The sequence below is a fragment of the Staurois parvus genome, unplaced genomic scaffold (assembly GCF_062004578.1).
Source record: "Staurois parvus isolate SC_StPar_1 unplaced genomic scaffold, SC_StPar_1.0 ptg000541l, whole genome shotgun sequence".
NCBI classification, from domain to species: Eukaryota; Metazoa; Chordata; class Amphibia; order Anura; family Ranidae; genus Staurois; species Staurois parvus.
Window position 1 is genome coordinate 1,125,870 of NW_028318337.1, and position 15,690 is coordinate 1,141,559.

Consider the following 15,690-nt stretch of genomic DNA (forward strand, 5'->3'; position numbering starts at 1 on the left):
ATGCCAAGATTGGTGCTGAAACGCCCCCCCTGCACAATTAATCACCTCTCCAAACCCTTTATGCAGCTGAGAACAGAGGTGATGTGAGCACTTAACCACTTCCCCCTGGGTGGACGTCATATGATGTCCTGTTAGTGATGTGGCTATACCGGGATGATGCCTGCGCCTGCAGAGATCATCCCGGTATCAAAATTTGCAGCCATCAATTTGCTGTTAAAAAGAAGTGATTCGAGTTACTGAACAGATCCGACCGGTAGCATCTGCAGCAGTGAACAGAGAGAGGAAAGGACGTTTTTACTCCCGCTCTGTGAACAGAGAATCTGGAAGGAGGATTCAGTCACTTCCTCTTCTTTGTTTAGTAACGGCCAGGAAAGCTGCCAATCCAACTGATCTGTGTCTGATCGGCTGCACTGGAGGCCAGAGGAGAGATCTGAGGTCTAACAGACTCCAGGTCTCACCATATAGAGGACCTAACATGGCCCATGCCATCACAAGGGATGTTGTGCATCCCTTGTGATAGTAATAAAGTTGATAAAATAAAAAATTAATTAAAAGGGACGATGTAAAAAAAAATAATGTAATAATAAAAAAAAATAACGCTACTTTTAAAAGAGATTTTTACATATATGTGGGGAAAGTCAGAATTGGCCCGGTACTAAAGTGGTAAAATGAGAGAAGAAAAAAAATGTATAAAATGTTTTACCTTCCACTTTTTCTCCTATTTTCAACTGAATGGGTTGTCTTACAAGGTTAGGGTTCACATATACTTTAAAGTACCTCTAAACTAGCTATGATCATCTTATTATAAGTTTAAAATAAAACCCTGCACCACAATTATGAAAAATGCCCTTACAAATTACATACCTTTACAATAAACGATAGTGTTCCTTTGAGCTTCTGAGGCATTACAATACTTTGAACAGTGAAAACAAACTGAGCTTCATTAGACACACCTGGATTGTAAAAAGAACAAGAAATACCATCTTTAAAAATCAGATTAGTTAGCAATATAAGAAAATCGCAAAGTATGCCAATACAGCGGATATACTGTACATATGATCAGCGGTACAGAAATGACAACACTTAGGACAAAATTTAAAGTGTTATCTCTAACCCAAATTTTATTTTGGATAGTGGAAGGATGCAGTACAACTCTGTCATGAGTATCATACTTTGTGGTCTATGACCCTGTTTGAGAGATTTTCAATCACTTCCTGTCCTAGTGGACTTTCCTCAATATGGACACAATGATGACAAAAAAAAACCCCCCAGCAACAAGAGACTAATGAAAAAAAATTTAATGCAGCTTCCATCCAAAAGTTAAACTCCTGCTAAAGCCTTCTTTGGTAAAGGTTGGGGGGGCAAGGTTAAAACCTTGGCATAACTCAGTTGCTTTGAAAATAGCTTAGGTTAATTATAAACTCCTAACTAGATGGCATTACACACCACTGAAATTAAAGTGTTACTAAACCCAGAACAGTAAAATCAGTCTGTATATGCAGTAAAGCATGCTTGTTATAGTCACCGTGGAACCGAAGGAGTTAATCCTCTGCATTGTGTAAAAATCCTGTTTGATCCCGTCTTCTCTGATCCTCCCTTTCTTCCAGTGTCCTCCTCTTATCTCCTGATGAGACATATTGTGAAGAGACACTGCACATGCGCAGTTTGGTGTGTATTGCTAGAGGGTTTTTTTTTTCTTGAAAGAGTGCATGTGATCAGCACAGTGCCAATCAGATATAGTGAATGTAGGGTCCTGGGTTTAGTAACACTTTAAGGGCAATGTTTCCCACTTACTCCCTTCTTTGCTGGACAGAATGCATGGAAGAAGCATTATGCACAAATGTGGTGGCACTGCCCACTAGTCCAGCCTTATTGGTGCGAGTCATTACGTTTACCTGCTTTAATATAGGGCTCTGCAGTACAGTCCAACCCGTGGACTATGTTATTTCATTGTACAACCGATCGATATAAACGGTTTATCACTCTGCAATCACAAATCCCACATCCCCACATTTTAGGGGCAAAAAACGAACCCTTCTATCGTCCAATGGCTCCGTAAGGCAGATACCATCTGTCTCATGGAGGATTTCACACATACTTCACAATTAACGCCAGAGCGACACACCAAGGTACAAGCTTGTTGGTTCAAGTTTAAAACTACTGCTCAGTATTTAGACATTGTTTGTGGTTCCAACACTCCAAAACAGCAACCAGAAACGATTTAATCACTTTAGACTGCATGAATATATTTGTTGTCTGTTCTTTACCCTCCGGTTTTCTTCTCCACTTTATTCCCTTTACTCTCTCTTTACTGGTTTACGCCAAAGTTTAAACATATTAGTGCCTGTGTGCACGCAACAATCAAAATGTTTGTTTTTTAATCAGTCTTCTGATTGTTGCTGTGGATACTGAAATGTTTTTGACTAGCTTTGTCATGCCTTTTGTGTCACATGGATCATCTTATTGTTCATGTACTTTCAAATGCCTTTCACAACTATTCGTCCTCTGTAACCTTCATAAACTTTTCCAATAAAAATATAAACAAAGAAACCCAAAAACTAAAACCTTCCTACTACCAGCATGTTTCAGTTTTGTAGCAAACAGTATTGAGAATATAATCAAGAACAGGGGGGTTGGACCTGTGTCCCTCAGTGGAATCCAAGAAAAGGATTTTATGGCTTTTATCATCCATTGAGGGACACAGGAGGGACACATATACCTTTAGGACATACAAAAGCAGTCCAAGTGATGGGTGAGCAACAGAAAACAAAAACTAAAGGGCCCAGGGAAATAAAAAAAAAAAAAAACAGAACTAGGGACTGCTTACAGCTCAAAGAGCTGTCTGAGAGACCTTATTTCTAAAGTTGGCATCAGATGAGGCCTGAGCATCTAACTTGTTAGAACTTAGGGGAAGTGTGAACATAGGACCAGGTGGCAGATTTGCAGAACTAGGAACCGTAGACTGATTCTGCAAGGCCCAAAAAGACTGCACCTTGATAAAAGAAAGGTGGAACCCAATCCTTGAGACAATAGGATTGAAGAATGAACTTTCTCAGCCACCTAGGGATGGAGTAATAGAAGCCCTTATGTGAATTTCTGTTCAGGACAGGAACATCTCTACCTCTCTGATAGATGATGTATGTCTGTGGCATTGTCCAACTGAACACATTATCAAATAGCCCTTCAGCAGGATAGTACATTGCTGCATAGATAGTTAAAATACCTGAAGTTCAAGGATGTTGATGAGGAAACAAGATTCCTCTGACATCCAAATGCCTGGCATTGACAGGACAGTGGTGAGCTAAACTTTGTTGTGAGGATCTTATACAAGGTGGTAGGGAAGAACTTCTGATTCCAGATCAGGATTCCTGAGCTACCAAACCAGGAACAACATAGTCCTCAGTGCCAAATGAACCAGTCTATCCAGACTCAGGACTGACTTCTCTCCCAACAACAGAATACTGTGAGTCGAACAACTCCTGGACTGAAGTAAAGGGGAGACTGATTATGTCTCCTGGACACTGGAGTCTGGAAGCAAAAAGTTCAAATCTTTCCTTGGTGGAGAAAGGCTCTAGCCTGAGCCGCATTTAGAACTAGACCTAGGTATCCCAAGCAATGATTCAAATTCAGTGCTCATTTTTTAAGATTCAGGATCCACCTGAACAATTGTATAATGTATGGACAATGAAGGCTTCATTGTCCAACTGAACCTGTGCCTCCTGCTCCCTCAACAGGAGGCTGTCATTGCGTGCCACAATTGGGATGCCTTGAGAGCACAGCATAAATAGCTAGTACTTGGGCAAGCACTTTGATGAACACTTGAGGTGCAGAAGGGAGACTGAATGGCAGATAGCAGGAAACAATGGTGCGATGGAAATATGGGGACATATCCTTGATGTCCAGGGAAGCCATGAAGTCTCCCTGGTTGAAGGGAGGCGATGACAGATCAGGGGGATTCTAAATGGAATGGCTGAGCTAGAATAAAGATATACAGAGCTTTGAGATTCAGAATGGAAGGGGGGGATGCTTCATTTGGATTTGGGAACCCTAAATTGGTTGGAGTAAAACCTCTCAAACTGTTCTGCCACAGGATCCAGTAGACCCGAGAGGGCAACCTAGTGGTCTGCTAATAATTACGGTGACAAACGAAGGTTGAAAGGGATAAACAAAGGAGGCTGAAAGCAGAACTCTAAGCTTGTAGCCTCTGTAAACCACCTTATACACCCAAGCATTTGAAATGCAAGCTGCCCAAGTGTCTGCAAAAGGTTAATAGATGCCTCACCAGTTTGGAAAGTAGAGGCGCACCTTCATGTTAAAGATCTCTGAGAGTTGAGATGACTTTGAGCTTCAGGCCTTTCAGGTGAACTGAGAGCCAAGCCCTGGTTTGAACGTAAGAGGTTGCAGAGGTGGGGTAAAAAAAAAAAAAAAAAAAAAGAAAAGGACTTTTCTTAACTTCCAGCAAGGGATGAACATTCCCAGATTGTACCTTAGGCTTCTTTTGGCTAAAACAAATGGGTGCTCTTGCCACCAATAGTGTCCTTAATGATGGTATCCAGTGTAGAGTGGGAGAAATACTCTCCCCTTTTAAAGTCACCAGAGCAAATGCTTCATAGAGACAGGTTCCCCAGTCCAGCACTTTAAAAAAGTGTCCTCCGCATGAGTACTGATAGGAGACCCATGCAGAAAATCTTCATCAGCCTATATCTTAACTCTACAACCATTTGCTCCAAACATTGTATGATTAAGGTATCAACTGCAGTAGTGATCAGATCCCTTTTATTAGACGGTAACCAGACAGGCAGAGTTTGGCAAAGCAAAGTCAGAGTTAAGACTGAGCTGGGCCCACCAGTGAAAAACAGAGATCTAGCAAGGTCTCCCAACTGCTTATTGGTTGGGTCCTCAACAAAATGGCCACAATTTCAGTTGAGCACCTGCTCTTAAGGTGGTCATCCACAAAGGGGATATTCCACTGTCTTCCTCAAATAGGTAGAAGGTTAAAAGTGCTTAGGGGGAGCAAACACCTTGTCAGGGCGTTTCAAGTCTCCATAGAGGCTGAGTTGGAATAGCTGGTGCACCAGGCAAGCCTTGGCAATCTTAAAGCTGAGCTCCACCCAAAAGGGGAAGTTCCACTTTAAGCACTGCTCCCTTGCTCCCCATTAAGGATTGGCACCTTGGAGGGGGGTGCAGGGTGAGCGGGTACCCAAATTTGATAGGTACCTGCTCCCACTTCTGGTCCAATCGCCAAGGCAATCGGAAGGTGTCCTCCCTCCCTCCCTGTAGTCTTTTGGGACACATGACAGGTTCCAGAAGACTACAGGACCATTCATGAAGCGCAGCGCTACTCGCGCATGCGCAGTGGGTACCCAACTGTAAAGCCACAAGCTATCACAGCCGGGTGCCCACACTGAAGATGCCGGCTTCCTGGAATACAGGACGGCCGGTGAAACGGGCTGCAGGGGACACACTGCGAGACCGTTAAGTGGCTGTTTTTTGAAAGTCAGCAGCTACAGTTTTTGTAGATGCTGACTTATTTTTTGACAGCGGGAGGGGTACTCCGCTTTAAGAGCTCTAAAGGGTCTAAGACTTGGAACAGCATTGGTAGAGCTACAGGCAGGTCCTCTACTTTCCATAAGAGCCAAAAACAGGAGTAATGACAGAAAGCTGTGAATTCTGAGGCAAGCTTACCTGCCACAGATGGGAGTGACTCAGAATCGGACAGAGCAGCTGATGACTAATACTTTTTATTTTGTTCAACCCAGTGGGCTGCCAGCGCTGATAAGATGTCGATCGGATGCTGGCTCTCCACCATGCCTGTTCGACAGGAGCCAGTCGTGAGACCAGTTTCTATCGGGTGTTGGATGAGGAGCTTTACACATGGGCTGAAAGTTGGCTGGTTCCTGTTGAACTGCCATACACGTCAAGTCATGCGTGGTTGTCGTAAAAACCTTTTGGGAAAGGGTTCAGGAGCTGGCCATACCCAACAGAAGATAGAATGGACTACAGGAGCAGAAAGCAACATGATTTCAGGCTGCAGATGTTGGCCCTATCAATAGGCGCACTAGAAGCAACACCCAAGAAGTTAGCAAAAGGTGAGCCGCAGCATCCAAAGAGCAGGACTATCCCCTTTCTGTCATACATTGTCAACACATGTCAGACATTTTCCAGACCCTGTTCTAGTAACAGGTTAGCCGCAGAGCACTTTTCTAGGTCCGGAGTTGTTGCCATTGCCCTTTCTTTGACAACTCCTTCTGTGAGTATGCTGATCAGGCTGATCAAGTCAACGTAAAGCTCAGGGTACAATGTAAGGCCTCAGGTTCTTGCAAAACTCAACCGCTGGTAGCAGGTGAGGGTGACCATGGTCACTCTAGCGGGCAGTAGGAATGGACCAAGACTGGAGTTCCACATGACTCTATGCAATGCAGGAGCTGAAGCTGGGATGCTTTCTCAAGTTTTGAATGGCAGGAGAGGGAGAATGTGCGATGCCCCACCCAGTAAATGACGAAAACGCCCAGTTGCGGAGTGTCAACTTTTGCAGAATCAATCAACGAAAAATGTAATTTTAAATGTATCTAGCAAACTGAACAGGTGAGACAGCTCCTCATGCTTAGCATACTCACAGAAGGAGTTGACAAAGAAAGGGCAATGGCAACAACTCCGGACCTAGAAAACTGCTCTGCAGCTAACCTGTTACCAGAGCAGGGTCTGGAAAATGTCTTATGCAAAATCCAATACCCAAAGGTTACTTTCAGATCAGCCCTGCAACATCCAATCTAGCAAAATCCACAAGCAGCACTCCAAAAGCTAGGCTGAGGAGAGCTACAATCGTAGAGACCATTAACAATCCACTGAGAGAGGCACTGTACCAAGGCAATCTTGATCTACAATCTCATTCGGAACCAAGAGCTTTCAGTATTGAAGGCTTCTAGTTTTAAGATGTGCTGTCACCAAAAGTGCAACCCTCTCAGTAGTTGAATAAAACAATGCACTGTGATTACGTTAACAGACTCTGATAAATTTGGTCTGGGAGCCTAGGCTTCACTGATCTCTGCTCATGCAAGAGTTACTGCTTACTGAGAATTACACAGTATCCTTACTTTAGTAAACTGCTATAGTTAGGGCCAGCTGTGCACTCCCTAGTTAAAGTGAAACTTCATTTTTATCAAGTTTTTAAGGGTAATGTTCTTCAGCATGAACCATACATTCCACATTAATAATTATGCTACCAAAATTAGTGCACGCTGTAAATTGCCTCCAGCATTGTTCCCATCTCTTCTACCTGGAGGCTGCCATTTTGCTGAAGCCCAGAGTTGTGAGTAGCATTACATCTTTAATGTCAGCAGATCGGCATCTACAAATTCGACGCAGTGCATAAAAATAGAGAGCAACTGAGCATGTGCAGAGTACAGCGAGACAGTGTATTACAGGATTATAACCACTTGCCTACCGGGCACTTATACCCCCTTCCTGCCCAGGCTAATTGTCAGCTTTCAGCGCTGTCGCACTTTGAATGACAATTGCACGGTCATGCAACACTGTACCCATATGAATTTTTTATAATTTTTTTCACACAAATAGAGCTTTCTTTTGGTGGTATTTAATCGCCACTGGGTGTTTTATTTTTTTACACTATAAACAAAAAAAGAACAAAAAATAAAAAAAATAAAAGTTTTTCGTTTCTATTATAAAATTTTGTAAACAGGTAATTTTTCTCCTTCACTGATGTGCGTTGATGAGGCTGCACTGAAAGGTAGCACTGATAGGCAGCATGGATACGCAGCACTGATGGGCACTACTGATATGCAACAATGATGGGCACTGATAGGCGGCACTGACTGACAGCACAGATGGGGGGCACTGCTGGGCAGAGGTGGGGGGCACTGCTAAGCACTGATGGGCAGAGGTGGGTGGCACTGATCATCAGTGCCGATCCGTCCTCTGACAATTGCCGGTTATCAGCAGTACTTTCCTCGCAGTGTGCAGCTGACAACCGGCAACTGCATTTACCGGTGATCCGCTATGATTGGGCTTTTACCACATCATGTGATCAGCTGTGTACGTAGGTTCCGGGTTCAGGGCAGAGACCCGGAGACTACCAGTCCCAGCTCTCTACTGAGCAAAGTCTTTCATCAGTTTTCTGTGCAGAGCCAGCAAGGGACAGATGCAGCATCGGATTGCTGCTGCATCCACCTAGGCGAGTAAAATGTCTTTTTTTTTTTTTTTACCTATACAGCCCATAACTCTTCTTTTCTGACTAATGTTCCATTTCAATGAGACAGTATTGTGGATTTTGCCACTGTTTGATTTTATGGGCCTTGATTTTTAAAACTAAATGTGCAAGAATATCTGCTTCTCAGCAATGGGGCATTTGCATTGGTGACAACATTCCTCCTAAGAGCTGGATTTCAATACTCATGTAGAACAAAAACAGACAAATTTTAAAACCCTGATAACCATCAACATTTCAAAAAAAATTGCTACAGATACCAGATCAGGACGGTTTTGTGCTTCTGCACAGTCAAAAGCGCAGTTCGTCAGAAAAAGCACAGGAGCACAAAATGACTGGAGGCCCTGGTATATGTATCAATTATTTATAAGCATGAGACCATGAACACATGAATCAACAGAAAACTGACTAAAAATTCATACAGCATTACTCAGTTTTTATTTTTTTGTGAGCATAAATTTACTGTTGCAAAAGGCAAGCCAACCTGGAGGTAACTGGAAGGGTACAGGTATTCCATCATGTACAGATGATCCTTCTGGCCTCTGCATTTTGGTATTTAAGGAATCCAGAACGTTGAGCTCCATGTTCTTCAGGAAACTTTGACTCTGGTTTTCTAAGATAATGGAGACTGTGACCTGACTCTCCTTCTGTAGATCCCCTTGAATATCATACATCTGTTATGAAAATTAGTATAAGGCATATTGATTCTTTAAGGTTTTTATGAAAGGAGCGTTTCACTTACAATACTGCTCAAACATCAAGTTAAAGAACAAGTGTCATTTAAAGCAGCATTAAACTCTCATAGAAAACAAATAAACGCTGACAGGCAAGATTTTTATAACAATGAGACCCTAATGGTTTCTTCAGTTATAAAGGCATTTCACAGCCTATCAGCAGTGCTCAGATCACACTTGCAGCACCCACTGTGCGCCATGGTAAAGTGACTCTGATGCGCATACGCGGGAGTGATGTCACTGTGGCCTAACAACTCAAGCGGCTGGGCAGCTCGAACCCAGAACGAGGACCAGGTGAAGGTCAAAGAGGCAAGGACCTGCTGGAGCGGTGACATCACTGTGCTGAAGTCTGCCATAATTGTACTAACATGCAAATTAGCACATTATGGTGAAAACCTGCAGGGGACCATTTTAAAATATATATTTTTTTTTTTATACTGAGTTTACTACTGCTTTAAGATCAAAATTTAAAAGTAGCCTAACAAAATAGGATCCATTTAAAAATCCTTTTATTGGAGTCCATTCAATGACACAGAAGTAATTAATTGTTAGGTTTTACTGCTGCTTACAGGAGGATTGGACAGTAGAGAAAAAGAGGGAAAATGCACCTCAAAATAAAAAGGATCTTACGGTTGGTACAAAAATCCAATTTTCTTTTCTCACAACAAAGGAAGTCATTAACTGTTGGGACATCCAAGAGCAGAGCAACTGAGGGGTGGGCAACACAGGAAAGAAAATGCTAACAGGCTCACTAAGAACAGAACAGGGGACTGCCTGCAAGTCAAAGAGCCACCTGAGTCACTTTTCTCTTGAAGCTGTCACCAGATAAGATGAACAGTCACCTGGTAGAACTTAGAAATATGCGTACAGAAAACCAGGTAGCAGCCGTACAAATCTGAGAAACAACCTGATGCAGGAGAGCCCCATGAGGCATTTACAGATTTGGTAGAGTGCACCTTGACAGGAAAGAGTGAAACCTGATCCTTAAAATGAGGAGCCTGGATAATAACACTGTTCAACAAATTTTTATTTTTTGCCAGTTTTGGAAACAAAAGGATCCATTTCTTAATGAATTTCACATTCTGAGTTCAAATATAACAATGAAATTTGTCAATTGGCTCTAGTTTTTCTGTAAACGGAAAGTTTTCTACTATAGGCGTAATGACTACATAATGCACAATAATTATATAGATAGATGTCTTTCCACAAATATAAAGCAAGTGATATTGACTACATAACAAAGCCTAAATGGCATAATATATTGCATAGGATTACCAAGAAAAATTATAGCCATAAGCTAAGTTGAATCATTTTAATACTTAGGATTCTCACTAGTTTTGTCTTCAGTTTGTGTCGGTTTTGCTTCTCTTGGCTTTTCTCTTGTATTCGAGGAAAGGGCTATCTCTTACAACTGCACGTGACTACACGCTTCAGGTTCTTCCTCACTTGACTCAACCACGAAGGATTCTGGTGCTTTAGGAATTGGTAGCTCCTCTCCATGAGGAACTGGACGTATTGCCGATGGAATATTTGGATAGTGCACAGATAACTTTTTCTTCTTATTTAGCCCTTTTACAAATGGAGGCACCATACAAAAGTAACAATTACTAACATGATCTGTTGGCTCTCTCCAAATCATTGGCACAGCGAAAGGCATAGATGCCTTTTTTCCATTCAACCATTGCTCCAGTGCCGTCCCACAAGAATTGCAGCATATATGTGGTGCCCAGCTCTTGTCCTGGTCTCCTATCTTGCAGCCAAAATACAAGTTGTAGGCTTTCTTAATCATTCCTGTTATCCTCCTTTTTTGGGAGATAAAAGTTATTTCACCGCAGATATAGCAGAAATTATCTGCTTTATTCACACAAGTTCGAGGCATTACTGAGTAGCCTATATAAGCATAAAACGAAATGTAAAGACGCTGTCGAACTACAATCAGCTACAGATACTGCAGCTTTTATGCAGTGAAGTGATGCAATTAAAGGCTAATATTGCATCATCTCAGTATACATGCAATTTTCTATTGGTCACCAGTATCAATTGCGCAATATGCAGCTGAAGTTGCATCATAATTTTGAATGGCTTACGTCATTAGATGGGTGAATATATCATGGAAACTAGAGCCAATCAACATTTTTTAGGGTCATTTTCGTTTTCAGCACCCCAAAATTATGTAAGATTAGCTAATTTTATGCCCAAAACTTTTTACCTGTTGAACAGTGTAATCTGTCTAAGCAACCAGGAGATGGTGGAAGAAGAGGTTCAACTTTACAGGGGCCATCTGGTAGGACAAGAGAATTTAGCCTTTCTGAAGGCAACAGTAACTGATACTAGGCTCTTAAAAACCTCAACCACACTCTGACAAAGGAGGAAAATTTCTGGATGAAATACAGCCAGAGAGATGGAGGATGAATGATGATCTGGTTGAGGTGAAAAAGGAAGTTCAGGGCCTGTCCTTGTGCAAGATCAAAACAGGTTCTTTACCGACTAATGCTGCCAGCTCAGATATTCGCCTTGCAGACATGATAGCTATGAAAAACTCCACCTTGTGGGTAATAGAGAAATCTCAGATGAGTTCAATTTGTGTTTTTTGGAGTGCTGAGTGAACGAGATCTGAAGTCACAGGGGAGTGAGCACGGGAAATCAAATGGGAGATATGCTGAGCAAACGTTACAAAATAAAAAGGAGATATCCTGTAACAAAGGTTAGAAAATAATCGAGTGAGGAGCCAGCAATCTCTAGAACAAGATAGTAAGAGCAGAGACCTGACCTAATAGTGCTGAGGGACAAATGGTGGTCCAACCCCAACTATAGGACAGAAAGGATTTGTCCCGCAGAAAAATTCCTGGGGTGAAAGACTTGTGTCTTGCACCAAACAAACTAAGCCTTCCAAGTATGATAATAGACCTTGAAGAGAAGAAGACGTCCTGGCTTTTAGCCTCATGGAAATAACTAGATCAGAGATGTCCCTGTCCCTCAGGACCCTGGCTTCAATAGCCATGCCATTAAAGCCTGTGATTGTAAAGTAGGATTGTAAATCATTTCTTGAGAGTTAAGATTCTGACAACCACAGAGCATTCACCAGGAGTCTTATCAGGTCAGAGAATCCACCAATTCCATATGAGTGTAGGATCCACCCCCCCAGGTCCAGACACTGGCAGCTGAGGAAGTCTGCCTGCCAATTTTCCAGGCCTGGGATGTAAACCGCTGACAAAGCTGGAAAGTGAAGTTCTGCCTAAGACAGGATCTGCTCTACCTTTCTTGCTGCGGTGAGGCTTCGGGTCCCTCCTTGATGGTTGATGTATACACTACTATGCTGTTGTTCATACAAATCTAGATCAAAGGGTGGTCCAGTGCTACAAAGATAGACATATCACTTGAGGCTCCAAGAGGTCAATCAGGAGACCAGATTCTTCCGACACACAAGTCCCCTGCACTGCCAGAATGCCCTATGACTTTTACAGGGTCCACAAACTGGTTGCAAGGACCTTCCAAAAACAGGAAGGACGAACCACCTAGTTTCCAGACCCACCAAGCCAGGGACAACCTAGTCCTGAATGCCAGACAAATTGATCTGTTCAAGGACTGGACTGACTTGTCCCATAACATCAGAATATTGTGTTGTAGAGGTCTGGAGTGAAACTGGGCAAATGGGACTACCTCAAAGGAGGCTACACCATGAGCTCTAGGACTCCAATGAATAAATGAAGAGCCAGGCAAGTCCTGGACTAAAAAGGTACGGGTCTGGCAGAAAAGACCTTGAACTTTCTTCCTAAAGAAGAAAAACTCTGGCATTTTCTGGGTCTAGCACTAGACCTAAGTATTCCAGGTGATGAGTTGGTTCCAGCACTGATTTATGAAAGTTTAGGATCTACCCAAACCTCTGCAAGGTTTGGGCAGTCAGGGCTAGGTTGTAGTTCAGAACTTGAGTAGACTTGTTTCTTCAGTAGGAGTTTGCCTAGGTATCTCACAGTGGGAGTGTCCTGAGAGTTCAGCAAATATATTACTGAGGCATGTGCCATGGTGAACATAGGTCAAAAGGCAGAGTTACAAAGCATGCAGAGGGCCCAGAACAAAGCATAGATATTGCTGGTGGGCAGGAAAGTTGGAAACATGTAGTTACACGTGTTTGATGTCCACAGACACCAGGAAGTCTTCTTAGTAAAGGGTGGAAATGACAGACCTGGTGAATTCCATGAACTTGAAAGAAGTAATTTAAAGCTCAGATACAAGATGGGGCAGATGCTTCCTTTGGATTTGGGATCCACGAACAAGTTGGCATAGTACCCATGAAAACATTCTTCCACTGAGATGTAAGCTGTCTGCAAAAGTCACGTGTTCTCCCACTTTGGAAAATATGGATGCACCTTCAGATGGAAGATTTTATGGAAGCAAAAACTTAGAGCTTCAATCCTTGTGGGTGAGCTGGAAGCCAATCATGGGTTTGTAACCTGAATTGGCTGATGTGGAGTAACCTAAGAGACACTGTCCTTTGGAGACCATAGTGAGCAATCTGTTTTTTTTCTACATGCAGGTTTTGAAGTTCAACACTGTAGCCAAAACTGCCTCCATTTACTGACTAGAAACTCATGTTGGAAATTAGATGAGAAGCCTCCAACAGCCAGTCAACACAGTAGCATAGAGCTTCAGCCATTTGTTCCATATGTTACATGATCAAGGCTGCAGTTGCAATAGTAATCAGATCCCTTCTAATAGCTTTAGACAGGTCAGTCAGTGTTTAGCAAATCAAGGTCACAGGGTGAAGAGGAGTTCTTTCTAGCAAGAGCAGAACTCTAGAGAGGGCCTCCAAACACTTATCGGTGGGGGTCCCTGAAGACAGGTGCATCATCTTCTGGAATGAAAACTCCCCTTCAAAAGGGTACAAAGCTAGTAAGCGCTTGGGGGGTGGGGAAACAAGCATCCTGTCCAGGTGTTTCCAGTCTCTGTTAAGGAAGACCTGCAATAACGTGTGCACCTGAATGGTCTTGGCAATCTTGGGAGCTCTAAAGGACTCACGACTAGGAACAGCACTAGTGGAAGCAAAAGTCTAATCCTCCAACTTCAAAGTGGTGTATAGTGCAACAATAAGTGCAGAAACAGAAGACCATGACTATTTAGGGGCACATTTGTAAGAAATTGGAGAAACTCAGAGTAGAGGAGGAGGCCAAACCCAGCAAGGGAAGGCTCTGAAGATAACACAGAATCAAAAGCAGAGTGCAAGACAACTTCACACCACAATTGTCAGTAACATCAGTAGGAACACTGCAAGCAGTTGTTAGTGGAGTGTCAAGCAGTGTAGCTCAGGGTACACACAGAACCCAGACACATGTAGAAAGTGTAGGGTAAGATGAGCAGAGGTGCCCAGGTTGCTGTAGGCAGGCAGTGGGACCAGCCCAAGGACTGATGCTGAATGAGGAAAAGGAATGTGCAGAGCTCATGCATGTGCAACTCTCCATCCACAGGATGATGTCAGTGCTCAGTCCTTCAGCATCAACCCCTTTCACAGAGAAATCAGCGGATAAGGGGAATTTCAAAGGAACACAGTGCAACAACATGGGAGCTCATGGTGCTTAGCCCAAATGGTCCACTTAGAGTGAGTCTTTAGAAACAGGGCAAGCAGAGGCAACACCAACAGCCCTGGACATGGAAATCACTTTATAGCCAACCTGTTAAAAGAACTGAGTCTGGAAGTTGCCTAATATGAAAGGTCACTTGCAGTCTAGACATGCACATCCAGTCTGGCATGGTTGGGTATGGCAATAAAAAGACAGGCTGCGGAAAGGCCAATCCAGATAGCTACTATTTGTAGAGACAAGCTCAGGCAGCAATTTTGAAGAACATGGATTCAAAAGAAATAAAAAATGCTAGCAAAAAAAAAAAAGAAGATGACTTTACCTGACAAAATGAATTTTAAATGGTCAATTGTGACTTTATATGAGTGTCACCCATGACGCTCGGACAATATGACCTGAAGGGATTATCTATATTGCATTATATGCAATTGCTTGTTACTGCACAGAGATTTTTCAACTTGTTGAAAAAATTACAGTCATAACTTATTTAATTTTTTCACTTCTAGAAAGGGAAAGGACATACATAAGTCGGACAGATGAGGTTGTTATTTAAAGGGTCACATACAGTATTAAGAGATGTACTGCAAGCACCTGAGATCTTTTGAATAGAATAGACTATACCCTAATTCAGGGCTTGAAAAAGCCGCTCGCCAAATGCGAGGAAAAATTCCTCTGTGGCGAGCGGTGAGCACAGATGAAGCATGGAGCGACTGCACCTGCGCTCCAAGCCTCATTGTGAAGTCAAGTTCCGGTTTACAACTTCCGGTTTCCGGAATCTGTGGCACTGCCGCTGAGGGGACAGGTGCAGGAGAGGTCCGCTCTCCTCCGCTGAGAGGAGACACCCTCTCCACCGACGCGGGGGACAGTAAGTACTCTATACAACATGTCCTATCACTATAATGGAGTACAGGGGAGCTGTAATGTATATCCCAGCTCACCTGTACTCCATTATAGTGATATGACATGTATACAGTAATGTATATCCCATCTCCCCTGTACTCCATTATAGTGATATGACATGTATACAGTAATCATTACTGTATACATGTCATATCACTATAATGGAGTACAGGGGAGATGGGATATACATTACTGTGTACAGTTTTATATTTTGGACTATTTATTCTAAAGAAAAATGTAATTTCATAAGCTTTAAGGG

General features: G+C 42.7%; 1 protein-coding gene across 3 annotated transcripts in view; it reads right to left on the reverse strand.

The window, feature by feature from the left end:
* The window catches only part of AP3D1 (adaptor related protein complex 3 subunit delta 1), a 147,682-nt gene that overhangs the window by 17,090 nt on the left and 114,902 nt on the right, over window positions 1-15,690 (reverse strand). For all 3 annotated transcript variants that reach the window (XM_089690751.1, XM_089690750.1, XM_089690749.1), the window contains 2 exons: window positions 8,709-8,898; window positions 865-953 (listed from right to left, as the gene is read on the reverse strand). In XM_089690751.1, coding sequence (XP_089546877.1) covers window positions 865-953; window positions 8,709-8,898 — 279 coding nt within the window. The remainder of the gene's footprint in view (window positions 1-864; window positions 954-8,708; window positions 8,899-15,690) is intronic.